The sequence below is a fragment of the Fukomys damarensis genome, unplaced genomic scaffold (genome assembly GCF_012274545.1).
Source record: "Fukomys damarensis isolate Sample0158 unplaced genomic scaffold, DMR_v1.0_HiC HiC_scaffold_37, whole genome shotgun sequence".
Taxonomy (NCBI): Eukaryota; Metazoa; Chordata; class Mammalia; order Rodentia; family Bathyergidae; genus Fukomys; species Fukomys damarensis.
This window is the reverse complement of record NW_022900949.1, coordinates 61,739,272-61,755,346: the sequence shown is the minus strand read 5'-3', so window position 1 is coordinate 61,755,346 and position 16,075 is coordinate 61,739,272. Positions and strand designations below refer to the sequence as shown.

Sequence of the window (16,075 nt, the reverse complement as noted above, 5' to 3'; positions counted from 1 at the left end):
TCCAATGACTAGTCCATGTGGGGACAGGAAGGTCTGTTCCTCTGTCTTAGATAGACCCTGAAGGGTCACCCCGCTTTCAGAGCATCCTGTAAGATTGATCCAGGCTTTTTTTCACCATTGTATTTCAGGTCAACTTCTCCCTCTGTCCAACTCTTCTTTATCTACTTCCTTACACATATTGTTTTTAAGAGCACTCCTCTAGAAATGTCCTGCCTGGTAACTGCCATTGTAGGCCGTTTTTCTAGGAGTCCAATTACAACAGAGTTTGTATTTATAACATCGAGGAACATAGTAAACCATATACAAATCATAATTTAGCAATAAATGGCAGAGACATATTTATTTAGATCAAACAAGCCTCAGTGAAAGCAAAAGATGAAACTCACAAAAATGAAAATACATGTTACTTATGTGTCTTGATACATAAACACCAAGACTCAATTTCCAAGCTAAAGAAAGTATGGAATTACCAGAGAATTTTAAAATGAGCTTTTGAAATGAGGCTGGCGCATGCAAGATAGTGTCAGGGAGGTTGTTAAGCATAAGATATATGTTTTATGATTTTTAACTAGAAAAGTTTAGTAGCTGTCAGTAAGGATCAATTACTTCACACAGGTCCTGGAATTACAGCTAATACATATAGTAATACATGAGGTTTAGATCCATCATTTGTAAACTTTGATATTACCATGAACCTCTTGAAGCCGAGGATTTATTTATTAAACAAGTGAAGACATTATTCAACTTGAAAAACTTTATATATTCAAATCCTACATATAAAATAAAGAATATTTTTTTCCAAAATAACTTCTTCCAAAAACAGGAAAAATCTGCATAAGCAGCTAGCTTTGTCCTTCAACAACACAAAGACATCTTAACTGGTTTCAACGATGTAATTGAAGGCCTAAAACTTTTTGGTGAATGGTCAGCTTTGCAATCAGAATTTTTTTTCTGATTCATGTTGTAAGAGACAACCTATGAAATATATGTATGCATGTGTTTAGGTCCGAGCTCAGCATTAGGTCAGTATCTGTGCCTATTAAAAGGAACAACTTTTAAGGACCAGATGTATTTAATGTCAAACACGTCAAGATGGGTTTAGACAGTCATTCTCACAATGGTCTGGTCACTGTCAAATTTTAAATAATTTATCCAGAAGTGGTAGGACATCAAATTGAAGAACTAGGACAACAAAAAAGCCACGAATGATGTTGCTCTTGGCCTGATTATCAGGATGGTTCATTCTCACTCAGCCAGACACTACACCTTCACTTCAGCCCCCAGTAACCTTTCAAGTCCCTCTTCACTATGCTGAGAACAGTCTTCATGGAATGGCCGGCCCACTGACACAAGGAACATGGAATATCGGAAATACAGCACTTAGTAGTGGGAAGACTGGATTTGACTAGGAATGCAAGTTTGGAAGAGAGAATGGAGATAAGGCAGAGAGAATGGCATTATTTCTCGCTCTGTTCCTTGAGAGATAGCATTACACAGTGCTTACCAACATGGATCGTGTCAGACTGGATTGTGCCTGTGCTGAATGCTAGCTTCTATTCTTACAAGCTCTGTGTCTTAGGCAATTGCTTATCTCCCTTTGCCTCAGTTTCTTAATCTTTAAAACTGGGATATTATTGATATTTATCTCCTAGTATTTTTTATGCAGATTAAATGAGTTACTATATGGAAAGGGCCTACAACAGCATCTGACACATAGTAAGTAAAGAGAAATATTAGCTATCATTTTTATTATTTTGCTTAAGAATACTAGAGCTCTAAATGCCAGTTTTGGTTTTATGACATAGTGAGTTACAAATATTTCCTGGGGTGGTTGATATTTATATATGTTTATTCCACAGCCACTTAATGATGAATATGTAAAGACTACATGGTTACTGCCCTGGAAAAGTCTCATTCTACATTGACATCTTACTAATAATCATTTATGTATGCATCACTCTTTCTACCTTTAGAAGCACATGCAAATATATTATATTATTATTTTATCATTCCAAGAATCTCCAAAGCCGGGACACTAATGACAACACAATGTCAAGTGGTTCCATAGCTGACAATATCACTGCGGTTCCTGGCAGAAGAAAATATAAAACCATTTTAAGGATAACAAACTAAACCCAAGCCATTTAGTATTCACACAAGTAAAATGCTATTGAACTGAATTTTACAAAATATAAACACTCAAGGAAATAAATTAATATAAGCCTGTCAGCAGATTAAACATAGAGCTCATTAGATCTTCAAAACTTACTGACCCTAAATCATGAAATTGTATGTTTAAAAACACATAAAGAAAATCATCTTTATGAAAAATACCAGGTTACTAGAAAGAGAATCAGAAACATGTTTAAAAAGCGAAACTTTTAGAAATGAAAAACCTCAAAAGATGGATGAAACAGTAGATAAAAGATAGCTGAAAAAGAGCCAATGGATTAGAAAATAGAGCCAAGGAAACGACAAATGTGTCACACAGATGGGAAATACAAATGATCAAGAAACATGGAGTATAAAGACGGATAGAATATGAGGTCAGATTTTTGTCTGCTTTTAAAAATAATTATATTCTCAATGCTTAGATATCACTAAAATATAAAGTGTATTCAGTAAATACTTCCTGACTACCTAAGTGAGATCGCACACAGAAGAGATAACAGATGGAGAAGGCACTATTAGAGATAATGTTTAAGAACATCCCAAAATTGACAAAAGACACAAGGCCTCGATCACAGAGCACCATGAAGATTAAATGATATTATACAAATTAAACCACTCCTACACACATAACAGTAACACCACACAACAGAAAAGACAGAGAAGATATTAAAATGGAGCTGAAAAGTAGATTAGATAGAAAGGAACAACAAAAACTGACAATAGATTTTGTAAGTAATGATCAAAATTACTGAGAAATAAACAGGGTGTCAATCTAGAAGTCTATAGGGCAGTTTCAAGGGTATTAAACCAGGGAAATAAAAGATTTGTTTAATAATAGTATATAAGATAGACATTGAAGTGTTCCAAGGTCCTTGTGGTAATAGAAGAGCTTTTGTATATCTTAAAGTGCAATACTATAATTAATTAATAATAGGAAGGACACAATGATAAGATCTACCACTAATTCACATAGCATACAAAACAAGACTGCCAATGAAATTGTGAATGGTATCATGCCTTAATGACAGTCCTACACAAGACATAAATTGATCATACTAGATTCTTAGTTCTTTGAAATTTCTTTCATTGTCTTCAAAGGAATGGCTCATTTCTCCTATCCTCAGTTGCATGACTTACAGTAATGTAACAGGTAATCTTTTACCAAATATTTATGTAGCAAAAGGGCATCCTTGTTTTAAGGTTGCATAACATCCTTGGTTATTACTCTTCAGGAAAATATGGATATACTGTCTTCCCCCAAGATGAGTATTTGCTTCACAAATGTAAAATTTATATCTTGAGGGTCAGAGATATAGCTCAGTGGTTCTGCTGCCTGCCTCACAAGCTCAGGGACCTGAGTTTGATTCCTGGTACCAAAACAAAACAAAGCAAACCCAAAAAACAAACAGACAAACACAAAAATTATATCTTAATACTATATTTCCATGCCTTTCTGTATGCACAATAAGTTTTTATTTCAGTATATTATAATCTAGTGGTTTTGAAAACAGTTTAAGTGGGTATTTAACTCAACATCTGTAGGAACAACAATGCATCTAATTCAGTTGGAATGTTGACAGTATGAACCGGTGTGATGAGTTCATGCACATTTAGGCAATAACTACTACATTATGCAAAGTATGGGTCTAGCCAACAGCAACTGGAAGGTTGCCATTCATTATAAAGCATGTATTTATTTTAGATACATTAAAATATGAACAATGCTTGTTTCAAAATTGATATAGTACTGTGCTCATGTTTGGTAAAATGTTATTGTCAACGACTAAAAGAATAAAAATAGGGCTGGAGGAGCGTCTCAGTGGTAGAGAAGTTGCCTAGCATGCATGAATACCTGGGTTCAATACCCAGTAAAACACACACACACACACACACACACACACACACACACACACACACACACACACATACACACACATGAAAAAATAGTAATAGATTGTGTAATTCTCAAAGCATTGCTCTCAATACAGGTTTAAAAATGGCAAGAACTCAAATATTGAGAAAAGAAGATGAGAAATATAGAAAAATCCAGAAATACAACATAAAATCAAATGGAGAAATGCATCCAAATATACCACTTAACATAATAAATGTAATTGAGTAATTTTACCAATAAAAAGCACAATTCTATTTTCAATTTGGATTATTTAAAAATCTATATGGCATATAAAAATTATAGCTTGGTAATAATGACACAGAAAGGTAAAAATAAAAAGGAAGAAAATACAGGCAACTACTATTCCAAAGAAAACAGGCAAAACTTACTAGGAATAAAAATGCTCAGTACATAATAAAAGGAATTTCTCTAAAGAAGGAATAAGAACTCTAAACTTGTACATACATGATAAAAGGCTCTCCAAATTTGACATACAAGGAGAAACTGAAAAATCCAAAATTATAATGGAAAATTGTACAAATATCTCTCAGTGACTGACAGCCAAAACAAACACAGATTCGTTGAGAATATAGAACATTTGAATAATATTATTAACAAGAGTTCTTTACTCAGAGTATTTAATATTTGACAAGTAATAATTAGAGAATACACATTCTTCTCAGGCACATATAAAATATTTCAAGAGTCAGCATGGTATAGACATAACATAGCTTCTGAAAATCAGACTTTGGGCTTGATTCCTGGTTCTACTACTTATTAGCCATATCATCATAGACAAGTTTCATTATTAGTCTCTCTGTGTTACAGTTTCCTCATTTATAAATGGAGATTATATTACCACATTATCTCAAAAGTTTACTGAAAGGAATACATATATTAACACACGAACAGCTCTTAAAACAGTTTCTGGAATGTGTAAGTGCTAAGTAGATATTAGCTACTACTATTTACATGGATTAGCCATAAACTATGTTACAAAGCAACCCTTAACTGCTTTTGAGTAACCTGATGCTGCAGTTCAAATTCTCTGACTACATGCAGCTTAGTTTCAATTTAACAAAAAGATTATACAAATTTTGGGGAAAATTACAATTGCATTTCTTTCTAAGTCACTATTGAATCAGGGAAAGCACAATAAAAACAAGAAAATATTTAGGATTCATAATGAAAATATATCTCAGAACTTTAGAATGAAGATAATGACACTTAGTAAGAAACTTATGGTCTTCAATTATTACCTAGGATATAAGAAAGTTAAAAATCAATAACCTAATTATTCAATAAGGAGATTAAAAAGAGGATAACCGATTAAAACTAGAGAAAGAACAAGGAAAGTAGTGAAGATGTTAAAAGAAATTAATGAGATAAAATAAAGATTCTATAAGATGATCAAGAAACCAGAACTTTTAAAAAGAGAAGACAAGCTCTGAAAATATTGACAAAAGAAAATATTAGTGGAAAAGGGCATTTAAATATAGATGCATCAGAAAACAAAAATAAGAATAACTTGAACAATTTTATAAAGATAAGTTTGAAAACATAGAATGGTATAAAATTGCCTAGAAAATGTAGTTTGCCAAAAAATAAAACAGAACTTTCAATTTTCCTCAAAGCAACTGGATCAATAGTTTAAAAATCTATTAGAAATAATAATATATTTATGGCGCCCAGGGGCTTTTGCAGCTTTCTTTGAAATCTTCAAGAATTAGATCACAGCAATTTTATAAAACTCTTGTCGATAATAGAAACCACTTCTCAACTCATTTCATGAGACTATTGTGTATAACTCAATATCAAGGCCGGGCAAAGCAAGCAGAAGAAAGGACAATGACAGAACAATCTCATATATAAACATGGCTCCCAAACTCTTAAAAATAGCAAACTAAATTAAAGGTGCATTAAAATAAATGACAAATCTCATTTTATCCCAGGAATGCAATAATGTCTTCATATTTGAAAAATCTATTACTGCAACTCACCACATTAACAGATTAAAGGGGAAAATGTGATTATTTTGAACGTAGAAAACAGTCGATAAAATTAAACAATTTTTAGAAAAAAAAGAATAAAAGGAAGCCTCCTTAATTTAATAAAGGGTATTAACCAAAAGCCTGGAGCAAGCATCCTTACCTTGAAAACTCAGAAAACTTCCTTTAAATAAAAAATAGGAAAGGAATTACTCATGCTACTCAACCCCATTCTGGAGAGCTGGGCAGAACACTAGACAAAGAAATCAAATAAAAGATATAAGGATTGAAAAGAAAGAAATCTTCAAGATTGAGATGTATGCATACAAAATTCCAAAGGATGTGTAAAAATATTCCTTCTTGACTCTGTCTTCCCTTTCTATTTGTAAATAGCAACTCAAGTCTCGGCTTTTTATGGAAAATGCTGAGATTGTCACTGTTTATTCCATCTGTCCTTTTTCTCCCATTGTCTTAAACTAATTCCAATCCGGCTTTCATCCTGGCCCAAACAATAACACCGCTCTTGTCCGGTCATGATGACCTTTATGCCCCTGAATCCAACGGTCACTTTTCAGTCCTCACCTTACTTGGCTGCACCCCATGCTTTTCTGATGTTCTTCCTCTTTCATTGGATCTTTCTTTTTAGCCCACCTTACATCATTATCTCCTTGACTTTTATTTACTTTTTATTTTTTGGGTACCTGGGATTGAACTTGGGTCCTTGCACTTGTGAGGCAGGCAGTGGAACCACTGAGCTAAATCCCCAGCCCTCTCCTTGACTTTTGAGGATTGGGTTTAGTCTTTGGACTTTCTTCCTTTTAGTCTATGCTCCCTCCCTTCATGATCTTAAATTTAAGGGGTGGTTAGTTCCAAAATTATAAGTTCCAGCCCAAACTTCTGAACTCTAGACTCATATATCCAACTATCTACATGACATTAACACTCAGAAATCTCATAGCTCAGATTATCCATGTCCGAAGCAGAATTTGTGATTTCTTACAACATTCTCCTCTCCTCTGCTCTCCTCTCCTCTCCTCTCCCCTCCTCTCCTCTCCTCCCCCTCCCTTATTCTCCTCCTCCTCCTCCTCCTTCTCTTCCCCTCTCCACTCACATCAGAAAATCCTGTTTGTCCCACCTTAAAAATATATATCCAGAATCTGAATATGTCTGTTATGGTTTAGATTTAAAATATTCCCCCAGAAGTGTTTAAAGGTTGGCCCCCAGCGCAGCTGTGCTCAGAGGTGGTTCATAATTGAATGGCCTCCTGAGAAGTGGTAAAAATTACAGGAGGCAGGACTTAGTTGGAGGAAGTAGGTCACTGGGGTTGTGTCCTGGAAGGGGACATCTTAACCCTGGCTCTTTCCTCACTTTCTTCCTTTCTGCTTCCCCTGGCTGCCATGAAATGAGCAACCTTCCTCCACCACACTCTTGTGCCATGTTTCTGCCTTGGAGCCAATCATAGACTGAAAATTCTTAAATTGTGAGCCAAGAATAAACCTTTCCTCTTTTAAGTTGTTCTCTTTTCTCAGGTGTTTTGTCACAGCAATGAAAAACTGTCTAACACACTGATAGTTCCCCTTTATTCACCAAGAATATGTTCCAAGATCTCCAATAGATCCCTAAAACCACAGATAGAACTGAACCTTACACACTATTTTTTCTCTACAAATGTAACTGTGATCACATTTAATTTATAATTTATGCATAATAAGATTGGTAATACATAAATACACACACACACACACACACACACATATATATATATATATATTTTTTTTTTGAGACAGGGTCTTGCTCTATGTAGTCCAGGCTGGCCTTGAATGTACTATGTAGCCCAGGCTGGCTCAAATCCTCTTGCCTCAGCCCCCTTAATGCTGGAATTACAAGTGTTCACCACCGGGCCCAGCAAGATTATCAATATTAATTAATAATAAAATAGAACAATTACAACAATATAGTACAATAAAAAGTTATACGAATGTGATTGCTCTCTCTAAAAATACTTTATTTACTTTAGATCTGAGCAACCTGAGCGAGCATATGATTTTTTTTCTTATTAAGTTGAAAACTTCCGCTTTTTCGTGTAAAAGAAGTACATTATCTCTGGTCTTTGGCATATATAAATTGCCAGCATTTTACTTTCTAATTTCATTTGACACTACTTTTGGCACTCTTACTTAGCAAAATAAAGGTAACACAAGCATTGCAACACCGTGACAGTCTATTGAATAATCCAGGGTAACTTCTCGGTAGAGCATATGCAGTGTGATTACTCTGTGTAAATTTATGGTTCATTTTCCAGGTAGGACAAAGTAGATTTCAGCTCCTATGAGATTTCGTCACACTACCCAGAACAAAGGCAATTTAAAATGCATGAATTGTTTATTTCTGCACTTTTTATTTAATATATCCAGGTCATATTTGACCACAGGCAAATGGAATATGCAAAAAGTAAACCACAGAAAAGGGAAAACTCTTGCACTTTTCACCATCACCATTCCTCCATGGTAACCAGTTGCTTCTTATCTGTTGTCTTCCTTGGTTCCACCCTTACTTCCTAATGATTATTCCCAAAACAGGAAAAGGAAAGCCAGATTATGTTAATTCTGCTCAGAACTCTCTAGTACCTGCCCAGGGCCCTAAGCAATGCAGTCTGTACTTCTGTTCTGACCTTATCTCCTATGACCGCCCTCCGACCTCTGTCCTCCTTTGCTCCCTCAGTAGGGTCTTATTACTCTTCCTACAAACTCAAGGCTACAACTTCAGAGCTTTTGTATGTAATGGTCCTCTTGCCTATAATGAATTATTCCAGACAATTGCAACTATGGCTTTTGCAACTCTTTCAAGGTTTAAATAGCAAGTCCTTAGCATGGACTACCTTGTCTGTTTATTTGAAATTTTCAAACCTATTATCTTCTGTCCTTCTCCTCTGCTTAATTTTTTATGTAGCACTTAATTGTCATCTAATTGGCTCCACTCTATATTTTTCATATCAATTTGATTTTATGTCTGACCAGTTGTATGAATGATGCCAAGGTTTTATCTGGTCTATATTGCTAATATTTGTATCCCAGCATCCACACAGTGTCCGGTAGGTACCTAATAAATACTGGTTGAAAAATGGGAAAATGTTTATAGATATATTAGGAGACTTGAGTAAGTTTGCTGGATACTAAATCACTAAAAAGAATCTGTGTTATAATCATCTAAAAAAAAGGTGGAAAATGAAACTTTGGAAAAGAATACCATTTATAGTCTAATCTAAAAAAAGATCTAAAAAGAGATATATAAGACTTGTAAAATTATTTTATATTTATATATTTTTTTTAGATTTAATTTTATTTTATTTTTGAGAGAGAGTCTTGCTATATAGTTCAGGCTAGCCTCAAACTCACAGCCTCAGCCTCCCAAGTGCTGGGATGAGGGTGTATACCACCAGGCCAAGTTTAAGATTTTTAAAATTCTTGAGGAAACAAAGCATAAAACATCACTGAAAGATATTTATGAAGATCTAGATAAATAGATATAAAGGTAATGTCTACAGATAAGACAATAGTATCATGATATTATTTTTCAAATTGATCTATATACATATATATAAATTCCAATCAATATACTGACAGAATTTTTCATAAAAACTCAGAAGTTTAAGAAAAAAATATAAAAGAACAAAAAAACTGATTGTTCTGGCTTAAAAAAGCAAAGCAATTTTTAAAAAGAAGTTTGTCACTACTCATCCTATCTGATATGAACAGAAAACAGAGTAAAAGACAAGCTACATATTAGAATAAGGTATACAACTTGTCTAAGAAAGAAAGGAATAGTACCAGAATATATAAGGCACCCTGGGTTAGTAAGAAAAGATCTAAAAACTGCAATGGAAAATGAAAAAAACGTAAAGAAAGTGCTTCACTGAAGAGGAAACCTAAATGGCAAATAGCAACCGAATATAGAAAACAATGGTCAACCCTACTAAAACCAAGGGAAGTACCCATTTAAATAACAACTTAATGCTGCTTCCCTTAAATTAAAACGAAGTTTTAAAATCCAATAAAAGCTACAATTAGAACTCTTATATACTGCTAATGAGAGTTTAAATTAGTACTCACATTAGAAAGCAACTTGATGTATATCATTAAAGTTGGAGGTACACAGAAGTCTAAAACCAGTTGTTCTACTTTTTGTTGTGTATCTTACAAATACTCATTTGCCAAAATCCCTAATTATAACAATGTCTATTGTAGCACTGTATAAAAAATAAATGTCAGTCAAAAGAAGAATGGACACATGTAAATACTGAATAGTTTCTCTGGTGTGAAAAACTAAAATTGTAAGTGAAATTCAAATTGTATAACTGATAAAGTGAAATAGGGGGAAAGGGGCTAAAGGTGTAGGGGAAATGGGAAGGGTAGGGGAAAGAAAAAATATAAGAAAAGGAAAAAATGGAAACAAAGTCTTTGTAAATAGGAGAGGGTGGAGGGGGCGAAGGGAGGGCAGGGACAAGGGGAAAAAATGAGAACCAAGACTTTCATGTAAAGGTACAAGATCCCAGTGATGAATGTAACTATACAGTATACTTAAATAGTACCAATAAATAATATAATACCAAAAAAGGAAATAAAAGAATGCTATTTCACAATAAATGAGTCATGTTTTAATTAAAAGAAGAAGAATGTACAAATAGTGCATATTCATATAATGGAATATACTGTCCATCACACAAATGAAACTTCATGTATCAAAATGGATAAATCTTCTGGTGTGAATAATCTGCAATAATACAGAAGATACTAATAAGATTACTGACATTTAGAAATGGGAAGAAAGGAGCTAAAGGTGTAGGGGAGGTGAGATGGGTAGGGGAAGGGTAATAAGGGAAAAGAAAAAAAAATGTGAGATAATGAAAAGATGGAAATAAAGTGTTTGTAGATCGGGAGGGGAGGAGGGGATGAAGGGAGGGCAGGGGTAAGGAGAAAAAATGAGAACCAAGACTTGTCATGTAAAGGTACAGGATCCCAACAATGAATGTAACTGTACTGTATCCCTAAAATAAACTCAATTAAAGCTGAAAAAAAATGGATAAATCTCAAAAGCTAGTATGGAACATTATGACATTACTTATATAAAGTTTAAAAACATGAAATACATTATAATGCTATTAATACTTTTAGAACCATGCATATGCAGCAAAAAAATAAAACCATGTACAGATCACGACCACATGAGGATACTGACTAACCTGGGAAACTTAAGGGAGGAGAACTGGATTAGAAAGAGAAAGAGAATTCTAATTATGCCCAACTTCTTTTTTTTTTTTTTTCCAGTGCCAAGGACTGAACTGGGGACCTTGCACTTGTGAGGCAGGCATCACACCACTGAGCTAAATCCCCAGCCCTTTGCCTAACTTCTTAAATGGAGTGTTTTTGTGTGATTAATATGTTTCATTGTTTAAAAAAATTAAAGAGAACTGGAAAGTGGGTGGACTGATTGGGCATGTGGTGAGTATCTGTAGGAAAGTGGCAGAAACATTTGAGTGGATAAGAAGACAATCTCATTTGAAGATGCCTGGGAAGAAAGCCAAGTTAGTAAAGGAAATCATTATTAGAAAGGTAGTCCAGAAAGGATTTGAAAAGGGAAAGAGATACTCTAAGGAAATTAGAAAGAATTTTGAGTGAGGAGTCCCATTTTCAAAGAAAGGCATAAAGACAAAACATTTTATAGCAGTGTACTGGGATAACTGACAGTAAACGAGAACATGGACTGGGAGTGGAATCTAATAAGGTCCAATAACTTTGTGGATAACTTTGGGGGAAAGATCAGAGGTTTGCTTAGCAGATTTTTGGATAGAAACCTTGGAGTAATTACATAAGACATTTGACGGAATCCTGTTTTAAAGGGTATCAATCAACTGCGCTGAAGTCTAAAGACGAACATGTTAGCAGTGGTTTAAAATGTGGCATAAACTACTTAAAAATCTTTCAAGTTATATAATGACAAGATTTGGTTCAACCTAAATGTCTTAGTACACTGCAAGGTAAATATGGACAAGGCGTGATATTACTATAGAACGGAAAATTTAAAAACGTATTGTATTTGTTCAGTGCAATCAATTGTTCCAAGTACTGAGCCGTGATAAATCACAATAATAAATTGAGAAGATTCCACGGGGGGCAACCAGGATGTTCAGAAGGTAGACAGTACTTCAAGCTGCAGCGAAGCATTCTCCGAGGCCTTGGAAACAACATTGCTCTTGGAGGTATTACTAAGCTAATGAACTACGCGTCCTTGTGGGATTAGCAGCTACAGCCTGAATGGACACCATGTGCGCACAAGGTGACTACCCACGTGAGTGATCCGTGTCTCGGGGAGGAAGGATGGAATACACAGTAATAGAGGAGGAAGAAATATAAGCAACAAAGTAGCCCCTTTCTATAAAGGCTGAGCAAGTAGACAGGAGATGGACAGCGTAAAGCACACACAAATTCAGACCCATATGAGTTACGCTTTTCATCGTAAATCAATCAATTTGGGTTCTAATTCATCCTTCCAAAGCTTGTACTTAGACAGCAGGACTTTTCTGACAGTTAAGGCTGATGATGTCAGACGGCACAACCCTTTCTAGACACAGGGTCTATTGCCGTGCAAGAATACAAGGAAGCCAAGGATGTTTAGTTGGAAAGAGAGAAGCAAGAGGTGAGAGCTGATGCTTAACTTCACAGATCTAGTTTTTCTTGTACGAACAGATCTAGACTTTGAATTGTTGGAATAGAACAAAGACCGTGAGTAGAAAGCCCAAAGAGCAAGATTTCATATGGCTAAAAGAAGGAACATGCTAAGCATTTGAGCTTCCTTCTAATAACAAGGAGATGTGTCTTTGTCAGAGTTCTTCAAGCATAAGCGACAGAATAAGTGAGGATAGCTAGAGCAAATGATAAAAATTAAAATAGAAAAGCTGGTTCACAGATTTGAAAAAAGACAAATATTTGGGTTTAGAAAAGGCCAATGGCAAGGCAGTGACAGAGAGCAAGAACACAAAGGATTGCCTTTTGGGGCATTACTGTGTTATCATGATAAACCACCCTATTCCGATTTCTTTCCTAGAATTACTGGGAAATAAATTCTGATGGACAAGTGGGTCAGGTGTCCCCCTCATTCCTCTGCTTCCCTTGCCAGGACAGGGTAGGGAACCCATAGCTGTCAGTGGAAAGGAACCCTGATGAAGCTCCCATCAAAGTTTCTTTCAATGAAAAGAAACTATTTTACCAAAGGAAATTCGAGAGAAGGAAAAAAAAAATCAAAATTTTCCTATATCCTCATCCTTGCAAGTGCAGAAGGCCGCCCACCTGTCAGGTAGGGATTTCTGTCCTGGAAAGAAGCTGGAAAAGGCAATTTAGAAGGCACTTTAGTACTCTCTGTTCTCATTACTGACATGCAGGCTCACCAGGAAATGTCCAAATAAGGAAGACCTGGGGAGGATACAGTGCAGCTAACAAGAAAGTCAGCAGGGTGGCTCAGTGGGTTAATCGGAAAAAAGGACAAGGGGATATTGGCATTGGTTACCCCGAATTGAATACATGCATATTAGAACTCACCATCTTTCTCTGCTCCCTCCATGGTTACAGATAAGTAGATGAAGTGACATGCAATTGTGGTAAATGAAGGCAAATGGACTTGCTGCCCTGACTTGCCGGTTGAGAAGGTTGTTAATCACAGCGTTTAAAGTTCTGACAATGCTCCTAATGACAAGGGATCTGCTAGCCTTAATAGTTAAACTAGTGGGGATATGTTAATAGGACCCGCAGTTCTCAATTTGACACGTGAAACAAAGCAACTGATGAAGGAAACAAAAGAAATCACTGACCACTAGTGACCTCTGGTGGAAATACACGTTAGGGAATTTTGACTTTTTTTTGTTTTTGGCTTTCTATTAGGAAGATAAAAATCAGTGGCATACTCAGGTCAATTTATTTCCAGAGGATTGGAGGAGGAGGCTGCTAGAAACAGCACAGAAAGTGGAAATATTCCCGGAAAACTCTGTGTTTTGAGTCATAGCACGTTGACTAACGTGCTGGAAAAAATGTGGACGCGTGATTGCTGTTGAAGACACTACCTGAGAAAAGAAGGGTGCATGGGCAATGACTTCAGAGTCAGAGGGAAATTTGGCACGTTCACGGCTATCATCAAGAGAACATGCTGACAGGCTTGAGCGGCAAGCTGCACTGGGTGCCAGCATGCTTTTTAAACATCACTTTATTATAACCTGGAAGAGAGCTGTTAGATCTGAAATATGTGCACACGTGCCAATTCAGTACTTTATGGGCTGAGTCCTTGCACTTTCTTCTTCCCAGCAGGTGTCTGTGCCAAGCGTTGGCAAGCACTATTGAAGTGTAGGACGTGACAGGATGTTTGGTGGCCATTCCTCTGCAGTGGAACCAGTGTCATAGATGGGTCTGAGCACAACCAAGGTCAATATCAAGCCACGCTGAGCACTCAACATCCAACCCCTTTGTGATCTAAATGATCACATCAGGGATTAATAACAGGTAAATTGAATTAAATGACGAAGGGCAGGAAGAAAAATAGAAAAAAGGAAAGATAAAAATAATAGAGACAACACACGAGTCAACAGAATCAGCATTACCAAGTCCTGGGCAACTGTCACTTCCGGCAGCAGAGCAACTGTTGCTCTTCTTTCATATTACCCGTGTGGCAGGAGGTGTCAGCCTGCCTTCTTTCATTATTCAGCCTCCACCGTATATCCTGCTTCACCTGCGGATGCTGTTGTGCCCTTGGTGGGTCTGCTTTTTCTTGAATTTGTTGCCTCTCCTCTCCGAGCCATTTCAAGGATGCAAAAAATAGACCCTAAAATAATTAGTTTTGAGAATTCCACTCTGGAATTCCACAGTTCTAGTCTCTGTGAGTAGACAAAAGGCAGCCTTACTTCCCCTAAACTGATGACTTCCCTGGTGCTGTTTCTTAGACACCAAGTGAGTCACAGCACCTCTTTCTCTGGCAAAGATCTATTTTCCCCCGGGAAATATGCAAACCTTTCGATCTAGGATAGGTCATTTCAGAGATTTACTGTATAAAGTGGGTTTACTTACTGATGATGAGCTAATTATTTTAATCTGCTCCAAAGCTTCTGTTAGGCTGTCTTCAATCTTAGAGTCATCTAAAGAGAAAAGGTCCCCGGCTCGTGAAAGATCTTTTTTGTCCCAAAACCAGTCTGAACAGTTGATGCACGATGAAGAGTTTGATCAGTTGATTTTCCATAGACCCAAGGCCATATGTTCAGTTTTCAGAGATTAGTAAGAGAAAAACTTGCAACAGAAGGTACATTTCATATTCCACCAAAGGTCATTTTTCTCCAGACTTTGAGGTCTTCTCTGGCACTGTCTGTAAGGGAAACAAATGACACAATACAGCCACTGGCAGAATGGCAATGAGCTCACACACACACACACACACACACACACACACACACACACACACACAGAGAGAGACAGAGACAGAGACAGAGAGAGAGGGAGGGAGGGAGAGAAAGGCAGAAGCTTGGAAATATTCACAGAGTAATAGATCCTGGCTTGAGCCTTCAGTGAGCTCTTTCTTTAGAGTTTAGTTTGAACTTTAAAACACAGAACAAAAACTAGATTTATTTTTGTCCTGTTTTCTTCTTTCTGTCTTTCTACATTCCACGCAACAAGAAACAAGTAGACAGACAATAAACATGCCTAACAAGTGCCAGATATTTCTCAATCAGATAATCATGGAAATCAAACAGAAAGGGAGATTAAATGGAAACAGAGCATAGGAAATATCCTCTAGACCCAAAGGCCTGGGGCCCCTTTTCAGGTCTTAGACATGGAAACCAGTTCCTACCCACTTGGCTGGATTTCCTAGCTATATAGAAGTCTTTACTCTCCATTCAGAGGGTGATCTCAAAACTTACTCTATTCCTATGTATCTTCTAATCCAAAAGCAATGAAATAAAAGACTGTGTACAAATGTGCACTTAGGCAAA

The 16,075-nt window shown here is 36.2% G+C and overlaps 1 protein-coding gene across 1 annotated transcript in view; it reads right to left on the bottom strand.

The window, feature by feature from the left end:
* Positions 1–16,075, bottom strand: part of LOC104871115 (ventricular zone-expressed PH domain-containing protein homolog 1) — a 127,810-nt gene that overhangs the window by 105,294 nt on the left and 6,441 nt on the right. The window contains 2 exon segments of the mRNA XM_033759574.1: positions 15,159–15,263; positions 15,265–15,450. Coding sequence (XP_033615465.1) covers positions 15,159–15,263; positions 15,265–15,327 — 168 coding nt within the window. The 5' untranslated portion in view covers positions 15,328–15,450.